The 18,674-nt window shown below is 41.9% G+C and overlaps 1 protein-coding gene across 2 annotated transcripts; it reads left to right on the top strand.

Annotated features, from left to right (window-relative positions):
* The first annotated feature begins 1,892 nt into the window (after nt 1-1,892).
* Nucleotides 1,893-18,542, top strand: LOC131246001 (probable pyridoxal 5'-phosphate synthase subunit PDX2). Of its 2 annotated transcripts, XM_058245846.1 has the most exons (6): nt 1,911-2,717; nt 12,138-12,225; nt 14,068-14,141; nt 14,289-14,480; nt 16,604-16,701; nt 17,937-18,542. In XM_058245846.1, exons 1-6 carry the CDS (start codon nt 2,427-2,429, stop codon nt 18,061-18,063), a joined length of 870 nt encoding a protein of 289 aa, XP_058101829.1. In that variant the 5' UTR covers nt 1,911-2,426; the 3' UTR covers nt 18,064-18,542. The 2 variants fall into 2 exon arrangements, with proteins under 2 accessions (XP_058101830.1, XP_058101829.1); XM_058245847.1 differs by lacking the exon at nt 12,138-12,225 and having other exon boundaries at nt 1,893-2,717; nt 14,073-14,141.
* The last annotated feature ends 132 nt before the right edge of the window (nt 18,543-18,674 follow it).

Here is an 18,674-nt window from a genome sequence, read left to right as displayed (position 1 = left end):
TGGTTTTCTTGTGAGACGAGATATCTCCCCCAGCAAGGACGTTGTTGCCCTAGAGGGAACGTATGAAGTCAATCCCTGGAACTTAGTGGGAGGTCCGGATCGCGCCAGTGCATGTTTCCTGAAGGGGAAATGTTCCCCCCACGCTATTCCGCAGTGCAGGCCAGTGCCTACCCTTTTTGGGCACTGAAAGGAGCACTGAGAAATGTCCTTAATGAACGGCGGAGATTGGAAGAGGGCTGTCGTCTCGGATTGCCAGCGTGGCATCCGTACAGTTTGCTCCTTTTTAGAGGAGAGCCGACGTTCACTCTTGTTTGGTTCTTACTCGGGCACATGCACATTTGCATGGGTCCGGTCGAGCACCATAGGTTTGGTCGCCTAGGGCCCCCTTACTTGATGGATGGTCTAGATTGCCCAGACAGTGGCTTAAGATGGGCCACAACGCATCCAAAGCGGATGTCTCTCGTTTAGACGCGCTGCAGCAAGGTTATAGGAGGGAAATCCCTTTTTTTTTAAAATTTTCCTCAGGTCAGCGCAAGTTTGACTGCCCAAGCAGTTTGGTGCACGTTGTACACATTGGCCTGTGGTGCACGTGCACTCTAGTGTGGGCCCATCATGATTAAATCGTGTAATCCATACCATTCATTCCCTTAAGGAGTCCTATATGGGATCTTTGGCCGTTGATCAGGACGATCCAATGCTTAGATGATCCATAAGTCGTGATCCGAGTGTCCTCTTACGGATTCCTTCCGACCTGAGGGACAGATCCTTCTAAGTTTGGGTATTAATGGTCACAAGGGAGTCCTAGGGTCACCTGGCGTGTTCAAGCCCAACTACTTAGTCTATTGAACATCTTAAAGTGCGAGGTTTTGACATGTCCAGGTGTGGATGGATGGTTTCAACACATGACTGAAGGTTTTTCTTTGTCTTGATCTTAGTTAGAATTATTTTGCACTTAGGTTTACAGTTACAGTTGTACTAGCAAGGGTTTGATAGTAACACCCGTATACTAAAGATATGGGGTGTTATAATGCATTTTCCAATCCTTGCTGAACTAAGATGACATTCATTTTAATTTTTCATAGTTCAAAATTATTTTTTTCTGAATATTTCTCTGCATCGAACTTTATGTTAGATATCATTGATACCTTACTTTTAGATTCGATATGTTTCCCAACTTCTCTCTAATGCCACTTGTTGGGACTCACGGAAGCACATAAAGCAGAGTCACACAAAGTAATCACAATTATACAAATAAACCCAACAAGAAAGCAATCTGGATTTTACATGGAAAAACCCTTACGGGAAAAAACCACGGCACAAAGCGATGAGTAATGGACTATGAAAACAATATTACAAGAGATAGTAGAACTTACTGATTCGAACATCTTGAATCTCCTTAAATCCCTACTAATGCCCTAGAACCCTTTAGAATACCTTAGAAAGCCCTAATCCTCTCTAATACTTGCCTTAATCCCGATTACACCCATATATATATATATATATATATATATATATTACGCAACTGAAATAGGAAACAAATCTCCTACTTATGCAAAATTGCGCAAGCTTACGATGGGTCATTTAACGGCATCATTAAATAGCATCGACAGACATCAAAGGCTAGTCGATATCATCCAAGATCCTTCGATGCCATCGAATAGCAACTTCTAAAATTGTCCAGCAATCAATTGCAACTTCTAAAATTGTTCAGCAATCAATTAAAATTTTTTCAAATTTCCTTGATGGGATTGAGCAGCCTGTCTTATCAATATACCTGTATTATTCGACAACAATGCACACATCATCGTCTCTTTCCGGCGCAAAGGCGGTGTTCACGGGTTCTCCAGAGAGAGACCAATTGTTACACAAATCGCCTCACCATGACATGCCCCTGACCCACACGTCTGTGGGAGCCGTACATTTGCTGGCTCATCCTCTCCCGCCCGTTTTATTCAGTGATCTCTCTCTCAAAAGACCCAACAAAAGTAAAATCCGGAGATGGGTTTTGAGTTTCAATGTGATTTGGGTTTTACATAGAGGTTTTGGTTACTGTCTCTTGCATTGAGAAAACCATATCACTCTCAGCCCAACCCGGCCCAAGTATATACAGTCTAGGCTGGGCTTGGGCTGGACTATTTTGGCCCGGGCTGGATTTGGACAGACATTCCAACAGAAGGAAGAGCGAATCGACACGTCTCTCTTTTTCAATTTCCAATTCCGACAGCTCTTCGGCGGCTAGGCCAAAAACTTGCGAGGGATAGAAAGACATCCCGAGACGGAGAGCCAGAAACTCGGCGAGGTATATAACAGAGGCAGAGACGGAAGGCCAATAACTCGGGAAGCCATACGAGACGTACGGCCATTGGGCGGTAAAAGCTGCGAGTAGCTATCGAGTGGTAGTAGCAGCACGCGGCGAGCACGGGAGTATGCCTTCCGTGGGCGTTCTCGCCCTTCAGGGGTCTTTCAACGAACATATAGCAGGCGAGCTTCTCTTCTTCTTCCCTTTTCTTTTACCTAAGAATAGAAAAAGAGAAGAAGATGTTTCAGCTCCTTTTCTTATTCTTTACTCTCTCTATCACCCTGTCTCAGCGCTTAGAAGGATTGGAGTAAAGGGGGTGGAGGTAAGGAAGGCAGAGCAGCTGGAGAATGTAAACGGCCTTATAATACCAGGAGGAGAGAGCACCACCATGGCCAAGCTCGCTCATTACCACAACCTGGTTTGCTTTTCCTTTTTCTTCTTGTAGAGTTTTAATTGTGCTTGTGATTCTTGTTAGAAACATGCCTTGATAAGACAAAATAAATTTTATATTCTTTTTTCTTTTTAAAATTCATTATGATATCATATATGTGATATAAGTATGATGATATAGGAATTGGTTAGGGCAGGGATTGGTGCCGCAAGTGCCAGTGTGCCAAATGCTTGCAAGATCCAGGCAATTTCATCAGGTGGGTTCCACCATGGGCATGCACTGTCATGTTCACTTGTTAGCTCACCAGTGAGAAAATCTGTCGGGTAGGAAAAAAAAAATATGACAAGCAGTCTGTATTCAGTGTGCAGCGTGGCGCACCTGGCATGTGGACCATCCTGACTTTTAGGCTAGGGCTGGTCCGAGGATGGCCCCACCTGATGAATGGCCCAGATCACTTACAGTTGTGCCATATTGGCACATGTGGTATGAATCAAAACACTGCTAATTCAGCGGAGCAGTGTATGTTAAAAAATGCCAAGGCTATTCATACCATAGTATTTTTTGAGGAAACATACATGCTTGGCTGAAGTAGCAGTGTTTTGATTCATTTAGGATTACACTCCCTTCAGGGTTGCCCACCTTTGAATTCAGTCATCTGGTGGGCCCCACCATGGATTGTTGATGCTGCATGAAGCTCTTCCCCCACTGTACTTCACATGGATGCAAGATTTCTTTATGGAATCAACATGTATCCATCTTTGCAATCTTGGAAATGGCTCGTGTAAAAACTAAATATTTAATGTTTAGCCATTATTATGTTTTAAATTTTTGGGATAATTTTTTTACCAGGAATAGTTGATTTTTGAGGTTTATATTCTAAATTTGAGTATTTTATTACCTTAAATGTTGTATGGATGTGTTAATGAAGTTGACCATCTGACATCTTGTTTATGTTTTTCAAGCTGACAAATGTGTGCATGGCCAAGTTATGTAGTCCCAGTGAAAAAGAGAAAAAAAATCCAATGCCCTCTACATACACCCAACGATGCTTTGTTCGAAGCCTTGTTCGTGTTCACGAGGAAGATACTTTTCAAGGAACTCAAGGACGAACATAGAGACTTTTCAATGGGATCCAAGAAGGTCAAGTGCCTTCTACAGGTCTCGGGGTGCTTCGAGGGGGAAAGTTTCAAGAACCGGTTCTCAAGCTTTCTACCAAAATGAGGGGTCGAGAGACACGAGAAGATAAGAGTATTTTCCACCTACCTCAAGGAGTCTCAAGTGGAAGGGAGCTACCTAGAGGAAGAGCTCGTCATCGGAAGTATGAGAAACAATGTATATCCTACATAGGAGCCGCCGTGAGAAAGACAAGGGGGTGGATGAGGATGAAATGCAAATGGACACGCTTTTGGGTAGAGCAGAGCAAGGGGAAGTGATACATTACGAAGGGATAGGGGTAGTAGGTTTGGGGGAAGGGGATCGGGAGAGGGACACTCAGGAGGGGGCAAAGCTATGGGGAGAATGGTTAGGGTTGGGAAGAAGGGGGGAGGTGGTTCTACTGCCGGACTGTTAGTAGAACTCCCCACCCTCTTCTTGGAAAACTTCCGGGAGGCATGGACGGAGCTCAACTTCCGAAGGGTTTTTGGGAGTGTGGGTGAGGTCCAAGAGGTAGTCATCCCAAGGGCTAAGGGCTCTGGGAAAATCAAGGGCTTTGCTTTCATCTGACTGAGGAAGGAGGAGGATGTTCAGAAGATGGCCGCAGCGCTTTGTCGGAGAAAGTTCAATGGGTGGGAGTTACAGGTTCAGCGAGCTAGATATGGCACGGAGAGAGCCAACCACCAAATCATAAGGAAGATCCAAAAGTGGAATATCAGAAAAAGAGGTGGAAAAAGAGAACGTTTCTCCGCCGAAAGATTCTAAGGGAGGCAAAGTAACTTTAAATCTTTCAGGGACGCAATCATAAATGGAGCAACAAACCACGACAAGATCAAGGAAGGGGAAGGGGAAGACAAAGCCTGCAGAGCTGGATCAAAGCAGGGAAGGTAAGTGGCTGTGGAAGGAGATGAAGGATGGAGTGCCAGTGGTGTAGGTACATCCAAAGGTTTTAAAAAAACGCCTGGGATGTTATGAGGTGGAGCATAGTGGCAGAGGTAAAAACTGGAACCTCTTTGAGGCGGTAAACTGTTGGTTGCTTGATGGTTGGGAGGCGATAGAGGGAGATTTCTATCTCAGATATCTCAAAAACAAAGGTTTGGGTGTCCTGTAAAGCTCAAATGGAGAACAATCATATCTTGATGGCGGGCGCCATCTTCGTAGTGGGGGCAGTGATTTAGCTTTGGCGGTGGGAAGTCGTATCTGTCTTTGGGTGGGAGAGGGACTAGTACCAAATCCAGGGTAGCCCCCAAGAGCTATGGTTTCCGAAGAACCTTTGCTCTCATCGCAGGATGCATCGAAGAGTTGTTGCTGTTGGATCTAGCTATGGAGGAAGGGCGGGAGATCAAGGTGTCATGATTATTCATCAAGAAGCATAAATCAATTGTTTTGCCCTAGAAGATTTTGATTAAGATCGGGGAGGTAGAGGTATTGGTAGTGATAGCCAGGGAGGCGTTGGAGTTGGAAAGGAGGAGGCAGCTTGTTAGGCAGGGCTGGAAGCCGCCAAAGCTCAGGCTTGGATTTCTTCAAGGTCAACAATGGCGGAAGGGGGAGCTTTCAAGCCGGGCAGTCTCGCGAAGCACCGAAAAAGGAGGGAGACGTGGCAGCCTTTTAAGGTCTCCATGCGAGACAACTGGTCTTACAACCTCTCGAGGGTCGACACGTGTTTTGGAGTTCAATGCCATAGTGGAGACAACGACAAATGTCAGCGCTAATGTTGGCAATTCTCACCCGAGGGCGACGCGTGGCTCTCTCGTGGATGGTGTTGATCGAGATGAGGGCTTGGAGGACCTAGTTCGGATGTTGATGGTTGTGGCTCAGGAGAAGTCTCCAGCTTTGGGAGATGAAGTTAACCTAGTTGATTTGGTTTAGGAGTGATGGGGACATCACGCGCGCACGCACACACATGCCGCCCCCCCTATGCATGTACGTAAGGAGAAGGATGGCCCCACCGTCAATCTGGATTGATGACGACGTCCAGGGAGGGCCTCCTAGTTAGAAGACAGAGTTTTGGTTTGTTGGAGTGGGCCCGAGAGTTAAGTAAAGCCCATCATGGGATCTTATGATCGTGGCCCACTAGTCTGATTAATCTCATATTTTAGGTTTTTCTTATTAATGTTATTTAGAATATCATGGACGGTTTAAATTTCTTTAATTAGTTTTTATTTTTTGTTTACTTCGTCGCCAAGTAATAGGTTGCTCACATGGCGTGAGTTTTGGGGTATAGGTTTTTCTTATAAATAGGTACCCCTTGTAGCTTTTTGATTCATTGAAACTTAAGAAAAATTCTACATTTTTCTACTCCTCTGAGTTCTCGAGTTATAGAAATCCAATTGGGTTCGAAGCCCTCCATTCATCGAAGGGCTAACTACGGTGGTGCGAAGTCACATCGATCCCGATTCGCCCCCATCCTTTACCATCTCTATTTCTCATCTCCTACCACCATTCGCGCTTCAAATCTGTCCTTTATTGCAATAGTTTTCCTCTTTACAACAGAATTACAGTGATGTAGGACATGAAAAATTAAATATGATATGTAAGATCTCAGGCTTTAGATCATACTAATTTAAAACAATCCATATTAATTCCACATCCTACACAAAAGCTTAAACATTCAAGTAAAGGGGAATTCGCACGAGTCCAGGCCTACACAACTTAGGGCTGGATCTGTTAAAATTATAAACTAAACGATGCTCAAAGATAAGCAGTAATCATCCACACATGCACGACAATCAGTCCCTAATCTAAGGGATTCACCAATTTCAATTTAAAGAACCCTAAGGTGAAAAAAGGGGCAAATAAATTAAGGATAATGCAATCTAGGGTTAGGGTTTATGAAAAACTGGTATGAGAGGGTAAAATAAGAAGAAAACCTGAACCGAAAGATAGTTCCCGCTCGCGGACAGTAACAATGGCCTAGACGCACGTGCGTGTGATCACGGCCGCACGTGTGTGGGGCCCACTATTCAGAAAAAGGCCACCTTGGCCCTAGTCAGCCAATGATGGACTCCAAAACCCCCAAATCTCAGCTCGATCCAATGCATGGTTTGTGCGTGGTGTTTCGCCAAAGTTTCAACCCTCCTACAGGGCCAGATTCTGGAAATCTGTTGTAGAGAGAAAAACGGCTACAACTATTGATGAATTTGCAGATGAAATGCTTGTAGGAGAAGAGAAATATGGATGGAAGAAGGTGGGGGCGAATCGGTATAGATGTGCCTTCGCACCACGATAATTAGCCCTTCAAAGAGGGGAGGGCTTCGCATCCAATTAGGTTTTCATAACTCGGAAAGGAGCAGGAAAACGCAGCAATTTTTATTAATCTTCATTGAAAAAATAAGAACTACAAGGGGTGACTATTTATAGGAAAACCCTATACCCCACAACTCGTGCCATGTGCGCAACCAATTACTTGTCGATGAAGTAAACTAAAATAAAAACCAATCAAAAAAATCTAAAGCATTTATGATGTTCTAAATAATATAAATAAGCAAAACCTAAAATATGAACTTAATCCGATTAGTCGGCCATGATCATGAGATCCCGTGATGGGCTTTACTTGACTATTGGGCCCACTCTTTTGAACTAAATTCTGTCTTCTAACTAGGAGGCCCTCCCTGGACGTCGTCATCGAGCCAAATGACGGTGGGGCCCTCCCTCTCCTTGCGCACATGCGTAGGAGGGTGGCGTGCGTGCGCGTGTGCGCGTGATGTCCCCATCATACAGATTCTGGCCTTGCAGGAGGGTTGAAACTTCAGCAGAGCATCGCGCATAGACTGTGCATCCGATTGACTTGAAACTTGGGGATTTTGAAGCTCTCCCTTGGTCGACCAGAGCCAAGGAGACGCTTTCCGCGTTCGGCGTTCTCTCGCATGTGCGGCTAGACCCCTGTGCACGTGCGACAGGCCTGGCCTGCTGTCCACACGCAGGGACTATCTCCTGGTTCAGATTTTCGCTTATTTTACTCATCTCATACCTATTTTTCCTAACCCTAACCCTAGATTGCCTTACTTTCAATTTATTTGCCCATTTTCTTACCCTAGGGCTCTTTGAATTGGAATTGGTGAATCCCTTGGATTAGGGACTGATTGTTGTGTATGTGTGGATGATTTTTACTTCCCTTTGAGTATCGTTTGGTCCATAATTTTACTGATCCAGCCCTAGCTTGTGTAGGCCTGGACCCGCACAGATTCCCCTTGCTTGAATATTTGAACTTTTGTGTGGGATGTGGAAATTTTTATGTGAATGTTTCTGAATTAGTTTGATCTAAAGCTTGAGATCTTGCATATCATAGTTAATTTTCATGTCCTGCATCAAATTTGGGCCTTTTTTTTTTTTTTTTTTTCTCTCGTTTTTGTTTTTGTTTTAGGAGTCATGTGTGGAGTCGACTTTAAGTTTGGGTTCTTGTAAAAATTCTCTTATACCCCCCCCCCCCCCCCACAAAAAAAATAAAAATAAAAAATAAAAAAATAAAAAAAAAAGCAAATGGACTTGTTGGTCTTGGCCAATGCTCTCAATTGATGCCAATGGAGGTTCTCATCCTACACATCTTCATATTGATTCTCTGAGCGTCCGAATCAACGTCGTTGATGGTACCTTCTCCAATGATTCTTGATTTGGCTGAAGGGTTGAGAAGGAAATCCTTGCGGAGAGCTCAAAAATGTTCTTAATGTTGCATTGCTTCAGATGGCCCCAAGCGTCAGTAACGATCTTCGGTTGTTGCATCCTTAGGACGAGAGCAACCTCATTTCAACAGAAGACCCGATTGTAGTCCAAGCAATGCTGACTCATAAGGAAAAGTGGTTGAGGGTTGCAATGCATCAGGTGGGAAGATTGTGAGGGTCGCCTTCGGTGACAAAATCAAAGATTAATTTGGCAGAAGAAGTTCCCAAAGGTTAAAGTTAAATCAAGTTTATTCTTCTTGGCTTAAGAAGGAGGAAATCAAAAGGAAGCAACGTTTAAGGCTCACTTGGTTAAAGAAAGGGGATAAAAGCACTAGTTTTTTTTTCACAACATAACGAGTGCGAGAGCTAGAAACAACAAAATTAGCAACGTTATTGTGTGGGGAAGAAGGGTTAAGGAGAAAGACAAGGTGTCTGAGGAGATGGTTAATTTCTACAAGTACCTTCTCTCCAATGATGGGTGACCTCGACACCGCCCCAATGATTTAAGCTTTTCCTACCTATCAGAAGATGAGGCTCTCTCTCTTGAGAAACCTTTCTCACCTATAGAAGTGAAACCGCCCGTGGATTCGTTAGGAAGGGATAAAGCCTTGAGGCGGGATGGTTTCCCATTGGCTTTCTTCCAAGTTTTTTTGGGTAGTCAAGGGTGGTCTAATGGATTTTATGACAGAGTTTTTCGAGAGGGGTTGTTTGTCGTCATCCTTGAGAGCATCCTTCATTGTGATTATCCCCAAGTTAACTGGGGTAGAATGCTTAAAAGATTATAGGCTGATTAGTTTAATCGGGCGACCCCATAAGATTCTCGCCAAGACTTTGGCAAGCAGATTCAGAACAGTGTGATCTACTATTATTTCGAAGAATCAAGGGGCTTTTATCGAGGGGAGATAATGCTATTATAGCCAATGAATGTATTGACTCGAGGTTTAAGGAAGGATTTAAAGAGCTAGTTTGCAAGCTTGATATCGAAAGAGGCATATGATCATGTCAATTGGGGTTTTTTGGAGTATTAACTAGGTTGTATGGGGTGTGGTTGGAAGTGGATTAGTTGGATGGGTGAATGCATCTGATCGATTAGATGTTCGGTTCTTGTGAATGGACCCCGTAAAGTTTTTTTTTTTTTTTTTTTTTAAACTCCTTATAGGGGGGTTCAACAAAGCGATCCCTTATCTTCCTTCTTGTTCGTGGTGGTATTGGAAGCTTTAAGCAAAATGCTCACGAAGAGCCAAGAAGTAGGCATCATAAGGGGCTTTCAAGTGAGCAAGGTGATCACTCCAATATCGCATTTACAATTTTCAGATGACACCTATTTTGCGATGTGGATGAGGTGATGGTCGACGGGCTAATGATGGTGATTTGGTGTTTTGAAGTGGTATCAAGCCTTAAGGTCAATGTTGCTAGAAGTGAGTTGCTAAGGGTCTATACTACTAAGGCAGAAGTTGAGAGGTTGATGGGGATCTTCGGTTGTCGTGCGGGATCTTTCCCCTTGATCTTAGTCTCCCTCTTTGCATTGGGTAGTTGGCTATTGGCTAAGCACTTAATAGGATGTTGTGGTGGAGAGATTTGAGAGAAAATTATCAAAGTGGAAAGGTCGATATCTATCTATGGGTGGTCGGATTACACATTAAAGTTGTCTTGTCCAAGAAGTAGGCATCATATGGGGCTTTCAAGTGAGCATGGCGATCACTCCAATGTCACATTTATAGTTTGCAGATGACACCTATTTTACGATGCAGATGAGGTGATGGTTAATGGGCTAAGGATGGTAATTTCGTGTTTTGAAGCAGTATCGAGCCTTAAGGTCAATGTTGTTAAAAGCAAGTTGTTAGGGGTGCATACTCCTAAGGCAAAAGTTGAGAGGTTGATGGGGATCTTCGGTTGTTGTGCATGATCTTTCCCCTTGATCTTGGTCTCCCTCTTGCATTGGGAAGTCTGCTATTGGCTAAGCACTTATAGGATGTTGTGGTGGAGAGATTTGAGAGAAAATTATCAAAGTGGAAAGGTCGATATCTATCTATGGGTGGTCGGATTACACATTAAAGTTGTCTTGTCCAATGTCCCTTTATACTTTGTCCTTATTTAGATGCCCGACACTAGTCTTGGTGAAGTTGGAAAAGATAAGAAGGGATTTCCTATGGCGAGGATCGGAGGAAAGTAAAAAAAAAATAAAATTGAAGGAGGTCTAAGTGTTGGTGGGGGGAGGCTATTGTGGGAAGGTATGGTTGTCAGGCCAGAAGTTGGGGAGCAAAAGATTCTTCTGTCTATAAAGTGCCGTGGTTATGGAAAGGAATAGCTAGGACTAAGCCCAAATTTATTGAAGGAATTGTTTTTGTGGTTAGAAATGGGAAATGATAAGATTTTGGGAGGATGTGTGGGTTGGGGAGACTTCTCTCCAAATAGCCTTCTCAAGAGTGGGGTATGTAGGTTCGGTCAAGGAAATCATGGTCTTCGAATGGTAATTATGCTATGATTTTATCATCTCTCAAGTGATCTGGAATCTCCCATGCCGAAGGAACTTGTCCGACGACGAACTTGAAGAGTTTGTGAGGCTCCTCGACTATCTTTAGTTCAACCTCAAGTGCCAATTAAAGAAGTAGGGGATAGAATGGTGTGGTCAAAAGATAAGTTGGGTCGCTTCTTAGTCCGGACGTTCTACGAATCGTTTAGATGGAATGGTAGTGTTGGTATGTGTGGGCACACGGCACATGTCTAGCACAACCCCTCCTCCCCTCCTGAACAAAAGTAGTGGTGCTTGGGTGGCTTGTTAGTAGAGGAAAAGTTCCAACTATTGACAACCTTCTAAAGCAGTCTATGGTTATCCCAAATATGTGTGTATGTGTGTGAGGAAAGTTTGGGATCTTTGGAGGCTGGCTTTGTTTGCTCCCATTTGGTCTATTTGGGGGGAAAAGGAATGGTAGAAGCTTCCATAATGTCTCATCTGAAGCGGTGCAAGTCATATACAAAGCCAAGAGTCTTGTAGTGGAATGGGCTTTTGTACATCGTCTTTACAATATTGCAATCTCTCTCTTTTGCTTAGGCTGTAATTTTTTGCACTATCTCAGCATGTTTATAATAAATATTTGATCAGTTACCCTTCAAAAAAAAATGTGGTCCTCATCATACAGTCTTAGCCATTTCATAATTGGCCTGCGTATGGACTATTTAAAGGGACTAGCCAGTGGTCCATATTCTAGAGGAAAAAGTCCAATTGTCCAGTTGGGAATGTTTGGAGGAAATTCTTGTTTTGTTGTGCACTGGCATTGATGAGGTGAACGGGTGGGTCAATTCCAGATGGGAGCCACCTACTCAGTCAAATGGAATGCAGTTTCTTCTTTATAGGTTTCTGTTTCATACTCCTCTACTTGTGCCATCTTGTCACCCCCCGCTCGCTCTCTCTCTCTCTCTCTCTCTCTCTCTCTCTCTCTCTCTCTCTCTCTCTCTATATATATATATATATATATATATATATATATATCACATCTTTGTTTCATCCTATTGTATCCATGTAATGTTATATTCGAATCAAAACTAATTTGGTGAAATGTGTGCTTGTTGATTCAACCAAAATTCACGAATCTAGTGGGGAATAATCAATAAGCTGATGTATGTTTCCTCTTTGCAGTTCCCTGCCCTACGAGACTTCGTTAAGACAGGGAAACCTGTCTGGGGGACTTGCGCTGGTCTTATTTTCCTGGCTGACAGAGCTGTTGGTAAGCGGAATTACTATTTGCATACTATATTGTAATAAACAGAGGCTTCGTAACACGTTGGTTTGAAGATATAAACCCACCAAGAGCCAATTGGCTTTGATGTTGTGGGGAATGTATCCTACAACCCTCTAGTTGATTGCTTGAGATTTCTTTGAACCATGGTATTGAAAAATGGTTACATATCGGCCAATACATAAAGGAATGGTCGCCCCATCACATGAATATGGGGTTTAATTGGTTCTTTATGAAAAAATGGACCGTAACGGCCCATATTGGCACCATTATGGAGTTGTATCGGCCATTGCAGGTCCATATGGCCATAAAAGGCCTATTTGGAAAATCTTTGTTTCATTTTCCACTTCTTTCTTCATTTCAACCAAGTCTATTTTGAGGATCAAAACACAATTTGAGTTGGGTTCGGTGAATTGAAGCGAAGTGGACCATTTTGGGATATATTTGAAGAAGAGGGTTAACCGTCACCATGTATTTTGTTTATTTATTTATTTTTCCATTTTTTCATCTTTCGTTGTATTTATATGTAATGCTCCCTAATCCACCAAATCATGCTTGATTTGTGTTCAATTAGGGCCTATTTGTGTCAACCTTCAATAGGTCAAGCTGACACTACATGATAGACACTTACCAAAAAATGGCCTGTTACACAACGAAATATATGTCCAAAACCAGAAAAGAATACATATTTGGGATCCTTTTTTCTTCTTTAAAAAAATAAAATAAAAATTTTGCCAATAATTTTTTAGTTTTCCCTCCCTTTTTTTCCCCGGCTGTTACGGGGCCTAATACCTTGCTTTGGACAGCTCCTGTCTATTTCTTCTCCAAACAAGACAAAGCAACTGAACTTTTTTATTTTTTTATTTTTATATCAATGCATACACCCTTTATGTGTCCAAGTGTGGGCCTTATATGGCTATTTAATGAAATGAACCTTGAACCTTATTTGGCTGTCACAGGGCATAATACCTTGCTTTGGACACCTTCCCCCCTCTTCTCTACTCCGTTCCCTTAGGGCGTGTTTGATTTTCCGGTGAACTGGTAAATACCATGTAAAAAAGTAATAATTATTTCCCCTTACATTTACAACATACTTGATTTGACTGCTTACTTTTTGACACGAAAACCAAGAATATTACAAAATATCTGTGGGTCCCACTGTGATGCATTTCGCTTATCCACACCGTTCATCCATTATTCCAGTTGAATTCATAGCATGAGTAAAAAATTGAGGCATATCCAATACTCAAGTGGGCCACGTCATACAAAAAAGGGAATCGAATACTTACCGTTAAAAACTTTATGGGGCCACTGTTTCTTTTGGCGTGGGCCACTAGAGTGTTGGATCTGCTTCATTTTTTGTCTCATGCTCCAAAATATTGTAATAAAACAGATGGACAGAATGGATATATCATATGCATTACCTTGCAGTTCAAAAATTAAAATTATCTCTTTTGAACCAATTTCAAAGGCACAAATTCCTATGAATTTTCAAACACGGTGAAATCATAATAATTACTATTTACTGTGTATTTCCCATTGCTTTTAAAAAACAAGCAGGCCCTTATGGTCACTTAACAATGTACCATGAGTGGGGTATTTTAGTCATTCACTTTATTTAAATTGTTATAAAATTAAAGCAAAATAAAAGAGCAATTATACACATAAACTGTATGATCATATGGTCCATACGTGTAGGTAAATAGGGCCACACATATGACATGTGCGGCTAAGTGGGGCCACACGTATGGCACCTGCGATCATGTGGAGCTCTCATGTGATTACGTTGCATGACACTCGTTTGAAGGCCCTGATTGCATCACTTCTCAGGGCAGAAATTAGGAGGACAGGAGCTTGTTGGGGGCCTAGATTGCACAGTCCATCGGAACTTCTTTGGCAGTCAGGTGATTTTGCATAATTTCTTCATTTGGATGTTCACATATTTGTCTTGGAAATTTTGGTATTAGCAGCCTGTCTTTTTCAATTTCTGAGAGCAGTAAGTGAAGCTTCTCTCTCGCATATGTGTTTGATCAGCCCAATCATTTTCGCAGCTTCAAAGCTTTGAAACAGAGCTTTTAGTGCCTGAGCTTGCAGCAAAGGAAGGTGGCCCTGCCAGTTTTCGTGGAGTATTTATTCGTGCGCCTGCAATCCTGGAAGCAGGACCTGATGTGGAAGTCCTAGCTTATTATTCTGTTGCAGTGGACAAATCCACAAGTCCAAAATCATCTTTTGAAAGTCAGGAGGTTGTTATTCTGGCCTTTTTTCTTTCCCGGGTTTCTGGCTTACGTTATTGAATGTACAGTAGACAGAAGATTCTTATACTAAATCTGTCTTTCCTTCTTTCTTTTTTTCTTTTTTCTTTTTTCTTTTTTCTTTTTTGAACCATTCACTCATTTTCTATATTACAGTGAATGGACGTTTAGAAATCGATCTGATATAATATGATAGCTATCACATGTACCTGTCATTAGAATTTCTGCTGCTCAATATCATGTTATTTGAAGTATTGAAGCCGACTACTAAATTCTTGTCAATGTTTCTCAGGCCTTTTGAAGTAATAGAATTGTTTCATCTTTGCAAAGCCCACACTCATGTACAAGTCAGCTAACGCACATGCCACCACATATGCTAGTGTGGCACACAGGTAAATAATCCAAACCATCCATCATGTGGACCTCACTGTGTTGCTGAAAGATAAAGGTTGTCAACTCAGTAGGAGTGCCATGATATTAGACGTGCCATGATATTAGAAATAAGTGGATGGTTTAGAAAACTTTGGCTGATTTTTTGACAATTGTACATTTGTTCAGTTAGTTGTGGCCCACCTGACTAGTGGAGCAAACTGATTCTTGGGATAGGGAATCCATGTTTTGTTACTGTCTAATGGATGGCTTGGATACTGTGCCTTTATGCCACATTGGCGAATGCCGCGTGCATTAGCAGACTTGTACACATGGGCTCAGCAAAGCCTGAATTGTTATCTGGATAGGAGGAAGTTCATCAATGGGATTATGGGTAATTTAATTGTGCAAAAATATATTGGATGTTGGTCTGCTGCAAGAGATGTCTCCATATAAATGATAAGCAACTTAAATAGATCCCGTATTTTTTAGTGCTTGTGCAGGATCTGCGTCCTGGAGGAGTAGATATTCTTCATTCACTATTCCCCTCTAAAACCTGTCTCATGTCAGAGCAGTAAATGACCCGTTACAGGTTCAATCCAATTGTTTTCTGGTTCCGAGGGCAAATCATATCAGACATTCTGTTGAAAGCTAATTTTCATATCATGCCATATTTAAATATATAGTTTAAGAGATCAAAATGAATTTCACAATCTACGAGCATATGATAACTTTTGTGCTTGAATCCAATCATGCAAAATCCATTAGGAAAATTTAGAGCTTGGAGAAGTTCAAGATCCAACCCGTCCTCAAAAGGAATTCCCTTTCGGAGTGGTTGTAATGTCTGTACGAAGTAATCATAAGACTAGAAGGAGAAAATTGCAGTTTGCTTCTACACTAATGCAAAATAGCCCCATCTTGGTTGTAATTACTAGTACCTGCTAGAGTTCTATATGTGCTCCCAGTGGTACAGATTTGCCCGAAATGTTACTAATCTGCTGAAGATTGTGTTGGATAGTTACCAAAGTGTCCTTAGTGGAAACAAAGTCATTCATGCTCCAAGTAGAAACTTTTTTAATCGGGCTAATCCCAGTTATCTGGGATAAGGCTTAGGGCTTATTTGGTATATGCCTAAACATGAGTTCATCTCATTTTAGTTAATTATAATTATGTATTAGAGATCATATTTCTTTTTTGTAAGGATTAAAAATCATCATTGTTGTCATCGTCGTCATCATCATCTTCATCGCCGCCGCCATTGCAGTCGTCGTCGTCATCATCACCATCATTCATAGCCTTATCCTAACTAATCAGCGTCAACTACATGAATCTTGTTCCATCATTCCACTCTATCAAGGACCATATTGTCAGGTAAACCATAAACCATATGTCTAATAAACATAATAATGACGAACTAAAATGAGATGAACTCATTTTTAGGTGTCCACCAAACAGGTCCCTCGCTGTCGATGGATGAAATATTTTTAATTGGATGTCTTATTTTTCTTGTAATCAACTTTGCCTTCATTATATATCACATCATTTTGCTATTGCATCCTAGGTTTGTGACCATATCTATGCTTGTGTTATTCGGGTCCTATCCCATGTCATGTCAAGACAATGTTGTGGTGATTTATTTATTTATGATTTTTACTGCACTTCTTTACAAGATACATCTATATAATATAGCTATCTAGACTTTTTTGTTACATTCTCCTAACATTTTTTGGTGGACGGTGCTGCAGGAGAAAACTGTGTCCGAGGAAAAAGTGATTGTAGCTGTAAAGCAAGGGAACTTGCTTGGAACTGCTTTCCACCCTGAACTGACAGCAGACACTCGATGGTATTTTTGTATGATAATATTTAAGGATAAATTATTACACCAACCTTAGTTTGGAAAAGCGTAACATTTAGAAAAATGTTCTGATATTGAAAGAATTGTTTTCTAACTATAAAATAAATAGTTTCTGCTAGCCCCACATGTATGTGGATACGGAGCATACATGCCAATGTGCTAATGGCAAGCGTGTGGGACATCTAAGCAGTGCATAAGGTGGCCCCTTCTCTGAGGATGACCGTATGCAGATGTCAGGCTGGTCTACTCATCAGGTGGGCCACACATTCGACATGGATGGTTGGGAAGCTTTCTTTAAATCATCTATTCTTTTGGTGTAGGAGTGGCGCCCCTGTTGGGTGGCTTGACATGATTGTTGATTGTGGTCATCTTCATTGTGGAGGCAACCATATGCACCGCCCAGATGTCCCACACATGTAAAGGGACGTACATGCATACAGGATGCATGTGGGTCTAGCAAACCTCATAAATAGTATCTGAATGATAAAAGAGAAAAGGTAAATTAAGTTTATTCCAAGGGGAATGATCACATACATTTAAGCTGTGTGGGGCCCACCATGATGTGTGAGTCTCATTCTACCCATCCATTAGACGTGCTGACCATTTTGGTTCTCGATCCCAAAACCCAGCCTGATCTGTAACTCAGGTGGGCCACACCAAAGGGAACAATGTGTGGCATTGGGCATGGGGACTCTCACCATATAAACTTCTAAATGGAATGTGGGATCGTGTATATCTCATCTGTCAAAGTCATCAGGTTCCCCATGGCAGGATAAAGGTACAAACCGAAACTCAGGCCATTCAAACGGGCCACAACAACTGAATATGTAGGTTTTAGGTGTGATTGTACATTATTCTCTGTGGTGTCCCACGTGAGTTTTGGATCAGGATGATTATTGAGATGTATGGTAACATGAGGGCCACTGGATGCACGCTTGTGGTTCCACGTGTACTTAAAAGTGGGCCCCACACAGCTTGAACATATGTGATCGTTCCCCTCATTCCAAATATTCTATGTTGACCTATGTGGGCATTATCAAGATGGAGTGTCCTTGTTACATAAATATGTACAGATGTTTTATTAAGAATATATTTCTGTCCGTAGAAGCGTGCACATCTTAGCATATGGGATTGACAGGGATTGTGTCCAAAGTTTGTAGGAAATACATTCCAAGATTTTTCAGAATTATCTTCATACATTGCTGGGTATATTCCTTTCGCAGGCATAGCTTCTTCTTGAAAATGGTGAGTGAAGATGGAGACCCGAGCTGGAGCAGTGCCACTACTTCAGAAGGCGATGTCAGTGGCTATCAACAGGCAATTCCTAATGATCTCCCAATATTTCAATAGCAAGGAAATGAGATATTTGCGTCCATTTTTACATTCTATAGGTTTGGGCAGCCATACAATTTGCAAAATTGTGGCTGCTCATACACAGTACATGTTGGCATACTTGCATACGAGTGCAGATCATCCAAATCACAGGCCCCATTGTCATTGGATCATAAATCGAAAATACACTGATCAGGCTATCCTAATTGCCTGGTTGGTGCCTGTCAAAAATCAGATGGTTAAGAACTTCACCCCAAGTGGGTCCCTTCATATAGAAGGTCCCAATCGGCATGCACATAAGCCATATGCGACGTGGATGAGTTGCCACAATTCAATAAATTGTGACTGAAGAGAATTTATTCTAGTTTATCTTGACAGTCAAAATATCTGTTGAGTTTTTATGTCATGTGTCTAAAAATCTTTGGATGGTGAAATGGTTTCCAACCAGTCCCATGGGTAATGCTATAGATAGAAAAGCTTTAATTTTTGCCCCTGTATTCTTCTTTGTGTGTCCGCTCCCATGTGTGCGGATATCTGGAATTGATGTTTTACCAGTACCATGGTATCCAAAAACAGTTATGTAACAGTAACGGTAATGGTGGTTTCCCCTACGCATTACAGGAAAAATG

The sequence above is a fragment of the Magnolia sinica genome, chromosome 5 (genome assembly GCF_029962835.1).
Source record: "Magnolia sinica isolate HGM2019 chromosome 5, MsV1, whole genome shotgun sequence".
Lineage (NCBI taxonomy): Eukaryota > Viridiplantae > Streptophyta > Magnoliopsida > Magnoliales > Magnoliaceae > Magnolia > Magnolia sinica.
This window is presented reverse-complemented; position numbering and strand designations above follow the sequence as displayed.

What these genes read in the sequence shown, in the direction of transcription:
- LOC131246001 (XM_058245846.1), top strand. Translation starts at nt 2,427, where the DNA reads ATGCCTTCCGTGGGCGTTCTCGCCCTTCAGGGGTCTTTCAACGAACAT. An exon ending in TCGCTCATTACCACAACCTG is followed by an intron (nt 2,718 to 12,137) that starts GTTTGCTTTTCC and finishes TCCTCTTTGCAG; the next exon opens with TTCCCTGCCCTACGAGACTT. An exon ending in CCTGGCTGACAGAGCTGTTG is followed by an intron (nt 12,226 to 14,067) that starts GTAAGCGGAATT and finishes ATCACTTCTCAG; the next exon opens with GGCAGAAATTAGGAGGACAG.